The sequence below is a fragment of the Lycorma delicatula genome, chromosome 6 (assembly GCF_047948215.1).
Source record: "Lycorma delicatula isolate Av1 chromosome 6, ASM4794821v1, whole genome shotgun sequence".
In the NCBI taxonomy this organism is placed as follows: domain Eukaryota; kingdom Metazoa; phylum Arthropoda; class Insecta; order Hemiptera; family Fulgoridae; genus Lycorma; species Lycorma delicatula.
The window spans coordinates 27,789,815-27,805,379 of NC_134460.1; the positions used below are offsets into that span (position 1 = coordinate 27,789,815).

General features: G+C 29.6%; 1 protein-coding gene across 1 annotated transcript in view; it reads right to left on the reverse strand.

Annotated features, from left to right (window-relative positions):
* Nucleotides 1-366: 366 nt before the first annotated feature.
* Stip1 (Stress-induced phosphoprotein 1) overlaps nucleotides 367-15,565 on the reverse strand; it is a 37,890-nt gene continuing 22,691 nt past the window's right edge. The window contains exons 7-12 of the mRNA XM_075369493.1: nucleotides 12,680-12,822; nucleotides 10,819-10,996; nucleotides 7,199-7,360; nucleotides 5,118-5,221; nucleotides 2,016-2,179; nucleotides 367-1,041 (exon numbers count right to left, since the gene is read on the reverse strand). Of these exons, the coding sequence (XP_075225608.1) occupies nucleotides 969-1,041; nucleotides 2,016-2,179; nucleotides 5,118-5,221; nucleotides 7,199-7,360; nucleotides 10,819-10,996; nucleotides 12,680-12,822 (824 nt within the window). The 3' untranslated portion in view covers nucleotides 367-968. The remainder of the gene's footprint in view (nucleotides 1,042-2,015; nucleotides 2,180-5,117; nucleotides 5,222-7,198; nucleotides 7,361-10,818; nucleotides 10,997-12,679; nucleotides 12,823-15,565) is intronic.

Here is a 15,565-nt window from a genome sequence, read left to right on the forward strand (position 1 = left end):
GCATGATATTCACAAATTTTTTGCAAATTTCAATAATTGATTGTAAGCATGTAATAATAAATTTAATAAAATCTGTTACTAAATTTCTATTGGAAGTTAAAATTAGACTACAAAGACAATGCAAGGTAAAAAATTCCAATAAAAGCAGATTACAGTTCACCTGTATCACATCTTTTGGAAAATAGTTCATGGTAATCTACATAAGTATTATATGCATACTTTATATATATATATATATATATATATATATATATTACCTGTTTGTGTATGTGTATATATTCATTGATTCAAAAATATATGTTAAGTTCTATATCTTTTTCTTGAGGGATATAAATAAAAGTACCAGGAAAGTAATAAACAAATATGTAAGAATAATATAACACTGTGGCTTTATTTACATACTTTTCAGTACGATATCAACTAAATATGATCAGTTAAGAGAAAAGTTACAATAATAATAATTTGTATTTCTTAACTGAAATAACAAATAATAAAGAATTTTGTAATTAATAATTATTCTGAACATATTTAAGAATCTTATACAAAAAATCATTTAATGCTATTTGAATGCATCTGCAATAAGCAGCATAATAATTAATTAAATATATAAATTAAAGAATTTAAAATAATTTACAAAATGTAAAATTTTGTTAATAAAGAAACTAATTAAAAAAATAAACAAATCATGTAATTGTTATAAAGTTTCAACAATTGACTGAAAAAAAAAATTATACCTATTACTAAATACAATAATCAAATATCTCTAATATGCTTTCATGAAAATATTGTGACTGACAAAAGCTATAAAAAATCTAAAAAAAAAATTAATTCATTTTGCACAGATAAATACTTCATTAGTTCTTCTATAACAGAACAAAATTAGACATTAATTCATCTGGCTGGCCCTCGGAATGAGTAGTAGCTCAATAAATTCATATGCTCATACATTTATTCACCTGTTTCTAAATTTAATGAATAGCAATCAGTCCAGATTCTAGGAGCTTTTGTATTTTAGCAGCAATATCTGGATTTTTGAGATGGCTGAAACAAAACATGATTGTTACATTAAAATACAGTTTTGTTTACATATATTTTTTTATTTCTTAATTACTGGACACTTAATACTTAATAAAATAATAAAAAGCATTACAAAAAATCAATTGGATAATTCCCTACGTATGGCCTAGTATGACCTAAAATCTTCTCCAATATCCTGTCAAACTGACATGCCAGGTTCTGTCAAACAAAATCTACAAATATTTCCTCTCAAGAGTAAAATAAATATTACGAATTTTTTCACTTTTTTTTGTTTGCAAGTACATGGCATCCTTATATTGCTTGGTATATTGCATAGTAACAATAACATTAGCTATGTCATGTTGTGAGAGTATGGTGGGATTGCTCTTGTCATATTATGCTAAAAAATATTACTTTTTATTTCATACAAGAATATTTTTAATTTCTTTCCGACTACATTTTTGAAGATGAAGGCTATGATGTATTTCACTCGTTATTGTTTGGCTTTCTGGAATGAATTCCTTCCGTGAATTTTATATATATATAAAATTTCATTTTGAATCTTAAAAATATTAATTTTAGTAAAATAATTAATATATATATAAAAACCTTCATTAAAAATATAACCAAAAGGCAAATCAGATTTTTTTTTTACTACATACAGAAATCTAGTGTTAATAAATTTCTGAAAACACTAAATAGAAATTAAGTACAAGCCACCTCTCACTAACGATAAAATTAATGAACCACTGGAATATGTTTCACTTTTTGAATAATAAACTTAAACTACTTTCACTCTGAAATTTCTACGCATTTAGCTGAATACATAGGTATGTAACAGCTATGTATTTAGGTTAGTTTAGCAATATGGTTTAGGTTGGATTCAAGTGAACTTTTCAATAATTGCACAATGCATTTCCAGTAACAATCGAATTTTAATAAGGGTAAGCGCAGATACAAGAGAAAAAAAAGAAAACTGACTAATAAGCATAACTTACTCGTGTAATGCTTTAGGATCACTCTGCATTTGTTCTAAGATAATTCTCATAGCTGGATCTTGAAGAATAGCTTGTACCTCAGGATCAGCCATAGCACGTTTTCTCACTTCCTCTGGATTTGAGTTAACGGCAATTGAACATGATCTATAACCATCCAAGGCTTCCTATAAATGAAAACAGTAAAATAAATGAATAAGAATAAATAGAATAATCAATACATAATTACAGTCAGTTCACAACTTAAAAATTTCTAAGTAAAATTAATAAAATAACTTATGAATTATAAATTCAGAATTAATAATAGTTTAAATCATACATATTATCACCAATAAAACTATGCACACTAATTTGTAATCAAGTTTTTTAATTATTGAGTGTGTCATCCCAATATGTTACTGTATCAGTTAATAAAGTCACTTTTGTGCATATGTCTCAATATAACAGGAAAATGTTAAATTATGGACTTATATGCCTAAAATATTGTATTACTGTAAATTATACAATATTTTAGGCACAAGAGTCCATAATTTAACATTTTCCTGTTATATTGAGACATATACACAAAAGTGACTTTATTAACTGAATTAGCAACGCTAAATAAGTTAACCATCTGTGATAAGTTAACATTATGACTGAAATCCTAAAGAAAGCAGAACAAAAGTATGAGGACTACAGTACACCTGTAAGTTTACCTCATCTTCCAAAACACAAAAAATAACTAATAAACAAAATGTAAGGTATACAAGAGACTAATTTTGTCATCAGATTAATACTAGAAAATGAACAACAAAAAAGTTTACATGGGCTTGCATAAAAAGTTTAATATTTCTAGGAAAATAAGGGTAAAAAAAACAAAGAAAGATTTTTATTAGGTATATATACTATTATTAGAATAAAAGACCAAGAAAAGCTAGTTCCAGAGAAGAAAAGAATGAGATAAGGTTTATTCCTTTGACTCTCTACCTCCAATTTGTAAGATTTATAGTTAAGATTTGTAGAAAGATTTGAGAATCAATATTATTATTAATAAGCGAGACACAAAGTGATTGAAAATAAACTGAAGTGGATTTTTAAATATTACAAAAGGATTTAGATTTAATAAATATTATTTAGGAAGTAAATTAAATATAATGGGCAATATAACCAAAGGATTAATACAGTATTCCAATATAATTATGACTGAAGAAAAATATCTACTAATTCATTAAGGAAAGATTATTCACTATTGATGCATGACACAGATTGTTTCTTCAGATCTTAAGGTCTCTCCTTCTACCAAAATTGTTGCTTACCATCCTGGGTATAAAAATTTACATCAAATCTGTTTCTTAACTGGTACCTGTGAAAGACTAGATGATAAATGGGAAGTGGTTTCCATTTGCTTTACTTTGTATTCTAACCTACATTTATCACAAAATTCTTGTATAAGTAATGGAGTATTGAATTTTTAATCATAGTGTTACTGGTGATAAACCAAGAAACAGTCAGCAGCTAAAAGTATACACCAATCAATGAAGTGGCATAAATTCATGAACTGAATTAAATTCAGTTTAAACTGTGTTTTGAAAGTAAGCCAAGCCAACTCTGAACACAGGGAAAGTGATGATTGTTTTCAGAGATGGAAAAGTCCTAAAATCATTAATTTATAACAAACTGAACAGTAAATTTAATATGCTTATGAAAGTAACATTTTTGTCATGGAATAATTTACGCATAATAAAAAGTGGCAAAATTTGCTTTTTTTATGCGAGATAAAATGGAGTTCAAAAAATTAAATATTTAAGGATTATGAAAGAATCATCATTTAAAGTGGCATTTCAACAAAGCATTTATAGTAAATTATGTTCATTTATTAATTCATTAAGGTACTGCCTACCATTTACAGTTATTTTATTTTTCTCTATTTTAGTTGTCAGAATATGAAATAATACAGTGAGGTAGTGCATTTTTATTGAATTTGCAACAGTTAGTAAAAATTCAAAAACGAATTTTAAGAATAATTTTAAAAATCCAATTATATATCCACCTGGTTTCTCTTTTCAGCAGCAATCAGTCTTATGCTAACAATTTATATAAAAAGTGCTTTCACGAGTTACTCGCATCATCAGTTGCTTCACATAACTTTTACAAATCATTCGTATCAAATTACATATTAAAACCACAATTAAAATTGAAATTAAAAATCATTTTATACTACATTTAAGATTTAAAATTATTAAAAGATCCTTTTCCAAATTAAAATCAAATCAAAAATAAAATTAAAAATTGCATATATACAAATACGAAATCATTTACTAAAATTAAATTAAAACTTAAAACTACAGTAACTTTAGTAAATGACTTTAAATGAATTTTAATTTTAATTTTTAGTTTTATTTTTTATTTGATTTTAATTTGGAAAAGGATCTTTTAACAATTTTACATCTTAAAAGAGTATAAAAAGATTTTTAATTTCAATTTTAATATGTAATTTGATATGAATGATTTGTAAAAGTTATATGGAGCAACTGATGATGCAAGTAACTCGTTAAACCACTTTTGCATGAATTATGGAATAAGACAGGTGTCATCCTATTTTACTTTATTTATTTATTAATTCTGTACTTAAGTTAATCAGATTAATATAATTTGTATAGTGTAGAGAAATGTTATTCTTGAAAGGATCAACTTCATATATATATATATATATATATATATATATATATATATATATATATATATATATATTTAGAACTAGTGGTGCAGAAATATAACTAAAAAACTACAATTACGCAGGCAAATATCATAATTTATAGAAAAACAACCTTCCCAGTTTATGCACTTACATTATCAGGTATCATTTTAGAGAAAAGATACTAATAAAAATGGTCTAAAATTACAATTTTACTAGAAGATACTTGTACCCACTTACAGTTAACACTCATAAACACAAATAAAAATGTGAATTATTCTGATTTAAATTCACTCAAAACAGTTTTGAGTTTTCCTGAATCACTCAACATAGTTCATACTTTAAAGAATATTCTAATTTTGGTAATCATCTTTCTTATTGAGAAATAGAAGTTGTTCCCCCCCCTTGAAAAAAATGACAGAAATACATACAGCATTAGATGGGTCAAGTTCCAGTGCTTTTTGATATGCTGTGATTGCCTTATTTTGCTGCTGCATACCTTGTAATATTTTCCCTTTACGAATCCATCCCTTAACTGAAAGAATATAAATAAAGTTTTAGAAATTACAACAAAAATACACAATTTTAGAAGAAATACTGAATCTTTTAACTAAAATAATTAGAATATTTCAAAACTGGGCATTTAAAAAAAAAAATTAAAACTCCAAAAATTAGTGGTAACCCAATTAACCAATTAGACAAAAAATTCAGAGAAAGGTAGCCAACAATTTTTCTGTTGGTTAAGACTGCTGGATTTTCAGATCACAGCTACTGCTATTCATTTTATTTAGTACCAGTGAAGTAGTGTCACTAATTAGTTATTATTATAGGGCTAACAATGAGAGGTTGACTATTCTTGAGATGTGTGGTTAATTGAAACCGAACCAGCAAAGAAAACTGGTATCCACGATCTAGTATTCAAATCTGTATAAAAGTAAGTGCCTTTACTAAGATTTGAACCTTAGAACCTTCGAAATCAGCTGATTTGTGATTTATGAGTTCACTACTAGATCAATGTGACGGTAACGTTGGTTGTGCTTTTGTTATCAATGAAAAGACTTATAAGTTTGGCCTACCCGATATTACGAGTATGTTCACCGCAGAACTACTAGCTATGAATAGGGCTCTAAGTATCGTTAGCCCTAAATATAGGAGCATTCTTATTTGCAGTGACTCGTACAGTGCTCTCCAGGCATTAGAAAACTTTTATTCCAAACATCCTGTCATCATTGACATTTATGATAAAATCACTGAGTTAGATAAACGCAACAGAAAGGTAAGTTTTTGCTGGATCCCTAGCCACGTAGGGATTCTAGGTAACGAAAGAGCAGATTCTGCTGCCAAAGAAGCATGTATTCAACCTCCTTTCACCACCTGAGTTACTACCTTTGATTTTATCAATCGTATAAAACAATCACTGAGAGCAAGGTGGCAAAGTGACTGGGCGACTACTGTCGATAATAAACTTCGATGGATTAAAGATTCAGTGTTGCCATGGGGCTCCTCTTGCAGAAAATCTCGTCGTGAGGAAGTGTTCCTCTGCCGGTCACGGTTAGGACATACGAGAATCACACACGAATACCCAATGTCAGGAGAAGCCCCCCCCACCACTATGCACACGATGCAACTGCCGCATGACTGTGTACCACATTCTCGTGGACTGCATATGTTATGCAGCGTTGCATCGTCAGTTTAATATACCTAGAAACATCTGTGACTTCTTGTGCAATAATAACGGAATTTTAGACCGGATGTTTCTCTTTTTGCATAGTACCAGGTTACTGCAAAGAGTTTAATATTATCATATATGTTTTTCTGTTAGAAGAGTTTTTTAATCATTTTAACCTTTACTTTCAATTTTGATTTTTTTAGTTCTTTGTATTTAATTTTACTATCCGGAGAGGGGACTTCTGCACAACCCATCGGAATAAGGTAAGTTTTATATAGTTTCTTTATTCAATTATTTTAACTTTTATATTTTATTAACTTTGTCTGTGGTATTAGTTTTGAGTTTTATTTTGCCTTCTTGGCTTGTTTTAATAAATTTTTATTATATGATTAATATTACATTTACACCTTATCAACTTTATTATTTTGGAGTTATTTTACCCTTTTATTAATACAATTCCGGGCGATGATAACGCCCAGGTGTTTTTCGCCGACAAACAAAAAACAAAGTACTAGATCAACCCAGTGGGTTAGAAAATAATACCTGAACACAATAAAAATTCAAAGTAAAACTTCAGTTGTTTAACTTTGTTAAAAAAGGTTAAATGAGTATTATTCTGATTTAACAGTAATGCAGCTGAAGTATATTTTTATTATCATGTAATGCAATTTAAATTAGGATGTTTAAATTATCAGAAGAGTATAAAGTATGAAGTCTTTTTTAAAGATTTGATGCTGTCTAGTTTTATTTTAGATCTAACAACAAACATGAAGGTAAACTATCTCTAGTGGAAGATCTGATGGGTAAACAAGATTACAGGAGAAAATCATTACAAATACTTACTGAATTTAGGATCTAATTCAACACATTTTTCACAGTCTTTCAAACCAAGATCAAATGCTGCCAACTTTGTATAACATGCAGCTCTGTTACTGTAATATTTTGATTCATCTGGATTTCGTTTAATAGCTTCTGAATAAAATTTAATGGCCTCAGCATAATTTCCTGTAACAAGTTAAAAAAAAAAAAAAAAAATAGTTAAAAGATCCATTTTCTACATTATACAAAGTACTAGAACATTACTGGTTAAGTAAAATAATTTATAATATTCATACAAATTAAAAATTTACAAACATACAGTGTTTAATAATAATTATGAAACTGATAAAAGTAAAGAGCAATGATAATTTGTGAAATACAAGCCCTGTAAACACACAGAAAAGACAAAAAATTCAATGTTTTTGCCACTAGTCACACCAACCAACTTTCTAAGAATTTTAACAGGCCTACTTTAGGGAGATTACAAATTATTCCACGTCAGTTTCAGATGCTGCAGTAAAAAATTATGTTACAATTATATTTTTTCAGAACTGTTAAAAACAGATTAAGCAAAATAAAAAAATATTTAGTAAAAATGGTCATGATTGCAGTAGTTTCTTATTTACTGAAATAAAATACCAACTGTTAAATTCTTAACCAATTTGGTTATGTTAAGCTGTTAACCATATTGAAGTACCCTCTAAATAAGGAAGAGAACATTTATGTTTCATTAAATGGTTTCGATATAACTGAAATCTTTTTTCAATAGCTGATAATTTTGTCTCCAAAGTTATTGTTTTTAATCTTACTAAGGTAGATAAATTTATAATAGCATTCCAAGAAACAGTTGTCACACAGTGGTTTTGTTTTTGTTCACACAATATTCTTGTTTCCCCAATTTTATTCACACTGTATTTTGTTTATTTTTATGTTTACGCTGACATTTATTTAAAAATGAATATAACAGAAAAAACAGGAGGAAATAAGTGATTTGTATTTGTAATAGCAGTATATAAGAACATTATAAAAAAGATCTAATCCTGAGTATGGTGAAAATGGTGATGATTAAAATGGTCTAGAAAGTATGGGCATAGCAATTACACTGAAATTAATTATATATATATATATATCTCAATGATACCTTCAAACAAAGTGTCTGAAAAAGAACCTGGGGTTACAATAACGAATTTAGTTTTTATTAGTTATCAATAAAGTTTTATACAGTCTTAAACGACAATGATTACACTTATAGTTTACATATTTTCTTCAAATAGCAAATCTGTTAAGACTTTGGCACAGATGAAGCTGTTTTGAGTCCAGGCTTTAGTAGCATGCTGGAACAAGAGAAAATACAGTGCATGTACTGAATCACAGAAACTAAATCAGTGACTGTCATATAAAGAACATGGAAATGTCCCCGAGTGACTAAAGCTACATAAGTGATGTGAACAGTTTTTGAAAACTGGAAGCATTTTGAGAGAACACTCAATAGGTAGGTCTAAAACAAGTGCCAATAACATAAAGAATTCAACTGCTTTTTAAAATAAAGTCCAAAAGTTTAATTTGTAGAGTTAGTTGTCAACTAAAGATTCTTAAAGGCACTGCCATTGATCTTGTTCACAAGTGAATGAAACTTTGTGCTTGTAAATTGCAGCTACTCTATGAAATTAAACCTAAGGATATGCCATAAAGAGTTCAATTTATAACAACCATGTTATGAATTCATTTCTACTGATAAAAACTACCTGCAGCGCATTTTATTTTACAATATGGCAAACATTTTTTGTTCATGGAATTGTGAATCGCCATCATTTTTTTATGGGCTTAGAAAATAGATACAAATTAGAGGAATTTGACCACAACTGTGTAAAAGTTAATAATCACATTTTTGAGTAATTTTTTTTTTTTTATGAGCAGACTATTACAGGCATGTGTTCTCAGACATAATAGAGAACTTACATTTTTGCCGATTGAAAATAAGGAGGGTCTAATTTTCCAAAAGATTAAGTCCCTCCACATCATGCAGAAGTTGTGTGGACTGTGGTCAATGATAGGTTCCCAGAAAGCTGGATAGACAGAGAAGCTACCATTACTTAGCCACCATGAAGTCCTAATTTGACATAAACTGACTTCTTTCAAGGCTATGTGAAAGACATCATATACCAACAAAAAATTCAGTCTTCTGACCACCTGTGGCAAAGAATAACAGCAACTGTTTAAACAATTTTTGCAGACATACTCACCAGTTTGAAATGAGGTGGGTTATTGGTCTGACGTCTGCAGGTAGAAAATGAGCAAGGTGGGTTATTGGTTTGACGTCTGCAGGGCAGAAGATGAGCAAGGTGGGTTATTGGTTTGACATCTGCAGGGCAAAAAATGAGCAGAGTTGCATTAACAACTTTAGACTTTATACCTTCATGTAATAATATGTGTATATTTGTAATTTTAAATGCAATAAAGTAAATTTAATCTAAAACCAAAGAGTTCTTTTTCAGACAACCGGTACTGAAATTAATATTCATCTAAGCTCAGCCATCAGCACCTGACACTTTCTTATTCTTTTTAACACATTAGAAAGATCAAGCGTCTGGGGGGATACATTTTTTGCATTACAATAAATTTCTTTATTTTTATCCTCTTTCCTTAAATTAATTCTTACGAACACAAAAAGTAAGGAGAAATAAGGGTAAATTAAAAAGGATCACACAAGAAGGGAATAAAAGAGTAAAAAATATATAAATTTAAATGAATTTAACAAAATATAAAAACAGATACATTTTTCATTAACATTACATAAAAACAGATAAATTTTTCATAAATATATTCATGTATATAATTTTTCATATTATAATAATTATTTTTCATGTTATATATAATTTTTCATAAAGATATTCATATCTTATGACTGAATACCTGAATTTTTTCTCATATCAATAACCTATGCACTACAACTAAAAGGTGTATGTAATAAGACAGTTTTTCAAATATTTCTTGTATGATAATTCAAAGGTTATTTTAAAATTGGGTGCTAAAGATAAACCATAGCCGTATGACTTAAGTATACTACAGTGATTGTGCAGTAGCCAATGGCTCACTTGTTTTCCTGTGGTGAAGTTAGTCAATGATAAAGTGAAACATGAAGTTTACCATTGTTGCAAGGCCTAACTGTGAGATGCTTGATATAATTAAAGACTGAGAATCTTGTAAGCAAAGACAAAGTAACACAAAGATAGAACATTTTTATCTAGCCTTCCACATATTAGACTTAGTGCCAAGCAATTCTACCTCTATAACAAGATGCAAGTCAGGCTGGTTACTAAACGCTTTAAAACTGTTTAGAACTCTTTAAGATTGTTATCTCATTAAGAACTGGTTGGTAAAATGGCAGCAGAGACTGTACTAACTGATTTCAATATTAATCAATATAAGTTTCATATTTAAAAATGGTTAAGTCAACAAATTTTATTTTAAAGAAAACTAACTACCAGTAAAACATTACAAACCATTAAATGCAGATCAAAATTATCTAAAAGATGAAATGGGCCAGATAGTTTTTTTATAAAGTTTCCCAACAGTATAAAAATTTCAGTGTTGACAATAGTTTTATGTTTAACAGAATAAGGAATAAAATATCATTAACTAACCTTGATTAAAAAGTTCATTCCCCTTGTTTTTCATTTCCTCTGCTAATTCAGGATTAATGTAAGCTTTACGTTCTTCTTCTTTAATTTTCTTTTCTAAATCAGATAATATTGTCTTAACCTCAGGTGTGCGATGTTCAGACATAGCTTTTTCATAATAGGTTTTGGCATTACGCCAATCCTGTAATTTAAAAAAAATAATGTATTAATTTTAAATCAAAATTAAATATATGTTATAATATACTTTGTAATTAAATTAAAATGTAATTAATAAAAGGGTATTAGTTAATGAAGAGTACAATAAACTTACGTAGTTGTTTTAAAAATATATCATCATATAGAGGAAAAAATGAACATGAAACAGCAATAAATATCAAGTAACAGTATATATATTATCATCAAATTAATATTTTTTTTTTTTTTTAATATTCTCATAAAATATTCATCATTCACTTCCTTATTGATTTTATTCATTTGGTATTTTCAGGTTACAACCAGTTAAAGTTTGATGCAATGGGTGTTTTTTTTAGAGTGATAGAACATTGAACTGAAATAAAACAAATAAAAAGGTAAGTTTGAAGCCAATTTTGTTTTTATTTGAAAGATAGCTTTCTGACATTTAATTTTTGAAAATAATTTCCGGCATATGTCCACCACGACTAGCTCTGACGAACCGGATTCTCTCAGTCCAATTTTGAACCACTTTTTCAAGTAATTGGGGATGCATTTCATCAATAATATGTGTTACGTTTGCTTCCAAAGTGTCAATTGTTGCTGGTTTATCAGCATAAATCAGAGCTTCACATATACCAAAGAAAATAATCCACTAGGTTTAGGTCACATGATCTTGGAAGCCAATTCACTGGACCATTTTGTGAAATAATTTTGTCGCTAAATTGTTTCAATAAATCAATTGTCTCAGTACCAGTATGAGGGGTGGCACTATCCTGTTGAAACCATAAGTGATGCAGGTTGATGTCATGCAAATTTGGAAACAAATGACTATTGATCTGTAACAATTACCGTTGACACTAACATGTGCTCTGGCCTCATTTTTAAAGAAATAAGAACTGATGATGCCTCCAGCACATGTAACCCACACCATACAGTGATTTTTCAGGATTCGATGGGGACTTGTAAATTTCCTGAGAATTGGTCTTACTCCATATATGGTAATTGTGCTTGCTGACATAACCATTTAACCAGAAATGAGCTTCATCACTAAATAATAAAAAAGTGGATCAGTTTCCAGTTGATTTAGGCACCATTCACCAAACAAATGACTCTTATTATGGTCTTGCAGCTTCAGTTCTTGCACCAATTGCATCTTGTATGGGTGCAGACAAAGATCTTTATGTAAAATTTTCCATGTAGTGGATGGACAAAGTTCAAGTTGCTGAGAACAGCGACGATTAAGACACATTTGGATCTTCTTCAACATTATCACTGATAGCACCGATATATTTATCTGTACATACAGGTCTGTCTTGCTGTTGGTTTTTCATTGAGTAATGTTTTTCAAAATTTATCAATAGTTCGACGAATAAATTGTTGTGATGGATGATTACGTGCACCATAAAAATTATAAAGTGCTCTATACGTTTGGCGAACAGAACATTGATTTTGGAAATATATTTCCACAATTTGTAAACATAGTTGTGGTGTAGTTTTTCCATGATCATTTGCCAATGGTCACTGATTTTAAATAACAAAACAAAATGTCATCAAAGCAAAACAAATGACAGCTATCTCTATCAAAATTTCTATCACTCTAAAAAGAACACCTTTACATTTAGTACAGTCCGCAGTATAAGAGACAGAAAAATGCTACTGAAATGTAACAAATTTGTGGATAGATAATTACCTCTTTCTTTTTGTAAACATTTCCTATTCTTGAAAATGCTTTGGAAATAAGTTTAAAATCTGCTCTGTTTTCTCTTCCGACCTCAATAGCCTTTTGACATTGCTCAATGCATTTATCATATTCTTTCTGTTCAAAATAAACCGCTGCAATGAAACATACAAATGCAAAATTAATATGGAATTCTAACAAGTATAGATAATTAATGAGAATTATAAAACAACATTGTCACTTATTGTCTGAACACCAGTAACATTTGTATTTTATTGTACATCTTAATATAAATTAATAGAGAATTAACATAGAGAAAAAAAATACATTATAAACAGTATTGACAAAAACAATTATTAAAAAAATTAATTTTTTTTTTAAAACAAGCTGCTGCAGATGGAAACATCACCACAATAATTCTCTTAATCCTTAAATTATACGAACATATTTACAGCACTAATGTGTCTAAACAATGTATTTGTATTATACTGGTGCAAAATTAATGTTCAGCTACACAACTCAGAATCTTGTTATCAAACGCTTATTGTTGACTATTTTTTCTATAATTTATTACTATTGTGGAATTACTTGCATACAAGTCTAGCTTTCTGTTCTAAGCACAATCACCATGCACTCATTTTTATGAGGGAATAGATGTTTTACTAGTTATTTACTTTATGCCATTTAAATATTTTTTTCATTGTTACAATTACATAACAAATGCTGAAACTGATCTCAGAACAGATATGGCAATGATACGAGAAAGAAATTCTGAGAACAAGTAATGAAATGTACATATTAATTATGGGGGCAAGACAAAAATTAACTAAACTTTTGCTGTAACACACCTTTAAGATTGTCATACTGCCTCCTGCGTATGCGTGCTTAAGAGTTGGTATGACTGCAGTCACACGTGCAAAATTTGATTTTTTTTTCTGGGTGAAAACACATCCACGTTATCATCGCCTGGATATGATATATTTATTATAATAAACAAACATATATCACATCTTATATCTCGCAAAAATAATAAAATTTTCAACTGCTATACAGCAACTGGCATAAATAACAATATAGTAATTTATAAATGGACGGCCCTAAGAAATCATAAAACACAAAATAGAAACTAGTCATTATCACCTACAATAGTTTATATGTTAGCCTCCGGCTTATACTTGCAATGCAATGCTGGATAACACATACAATTTACAAGGATGTGGTGCACTGTCAGTCAGCAGTCGCTGGTGTATCAGTTTGAGTCATCAGATATCCATGAGTGAGTCTAGTGTGTCCTATTCGCAAATGGCACAAGATCACTGGTCAAGGAGATAGGACGATAACTTGTCGGGCACGATTCATCTTTACCAGGTTTCACTACGGGGATTACTAGTGCCTCTGACCAAGAATCTGGAAATACCTGGTCAGAGAAAATTTTATTTATACACAAAAGTGGTTGTAGTGCACTACCTGGGAGATGCGACAACATACTGAGCTTGAAATTATAATTTGTGGGGAACTGTCTTGAGAATTATTCAAGGCATACCTTATTTCATTATAAGAAAAGGGCATGTTTAATTCATTTTGTGAGTCTCCAATCACCAACGGGATATTTTCTACCTGCAACTTATATTTCATGAACTAAGGGTAGTACAATGATGCAAGTGAAACTGCCCTAAACAACCTTCCAAATGTCATGGTGATTGTAACGATCCACACATGGTCTGAGCCTTTCTCCATACAACATGGTGTTGTATGAGAAATTGATTCTCATTATTTGTGTTTCCTTTTTTTAATCTAAATCCTGCATCATTTGTAAAATTAGGTGTTTTTTATAGTGGACTTTTACTGACTTGATCACGCCTTAATCTAAGGGCTGTAGGAATGCTGTTGTTTTTGGTGGTAAGAACACTAACTTTATACATGAAAGATTTTCAACGTGTGGATGAGCTGGACAGTTGTTAATGAGCAGCAGAGTATTTTGTCATTCTCGATCTTTAATTCACGATCCCATTTTCGTAACAAAGACATAAAGATATCAATTGTCATCCAAGACTTTTTTTGTTACTTTCATACACAACAGGAACCGATTTCAAATTTTTAAAACATCAGGATTTAGTACTTATCCCTATAACCAGAAATTATTTTTGTCAGTTCCAATCATATTTATAGCAATTAGTACTGTTAGTCTTTCTTTTGACGTTCCCCCCCAGAGGAAACACATTTCCCCTTTAAATTGAAGGCTTTCTGATGTCAGTTTAAAAAAAAGACTGGATTCATCAGCATTATAGGTTTTTTTGTCCCAATAGCCCTCTTTTAATTTTGGCCAAATGGTTTCTAGCCATTTTTCTGACACACTGGTTGGAGCTGCGGCCTTGCTGCTTATTCTCCCGACACAATAGCACAACGCTGACGGAACTGTGTATCCAAGCTGAAGTTATATCACATTGGTTACCGAATTTTTCTAAAAAATTATTTGCCGTAGTTTGCAATATAGAACCACTAATAAGGATATCATTAGCACTCTGGTATTTAAACCATTTTAACAGCGCTTTCTACATTTAACAGCCTACATCACTGTGTTAACTAGGCTGTAATTTTTTTGATTTCACAGAATTTGTTTCAAAATTTTTCTTAATTTTTTCACACCTTCCATATCACTGATATTGTCAAATGATCTATGTTTTATTCTTGGGCAATGTCCTTATTAGTTTCACCATTCTCTAACCACCAAATAATGTACGCCTTTTCCTCTATCGAACTGCAGTACATGTGCAGGCAAAAAGGAAAAGGCGACTCATTTTAACTGTCAAAATATTTTTGTAGCTACAATGTAGATACACTAGGTTACTGATGAGTCACTTCCATCCATCATTATAAGGAATAAAATGTTGCATTGCA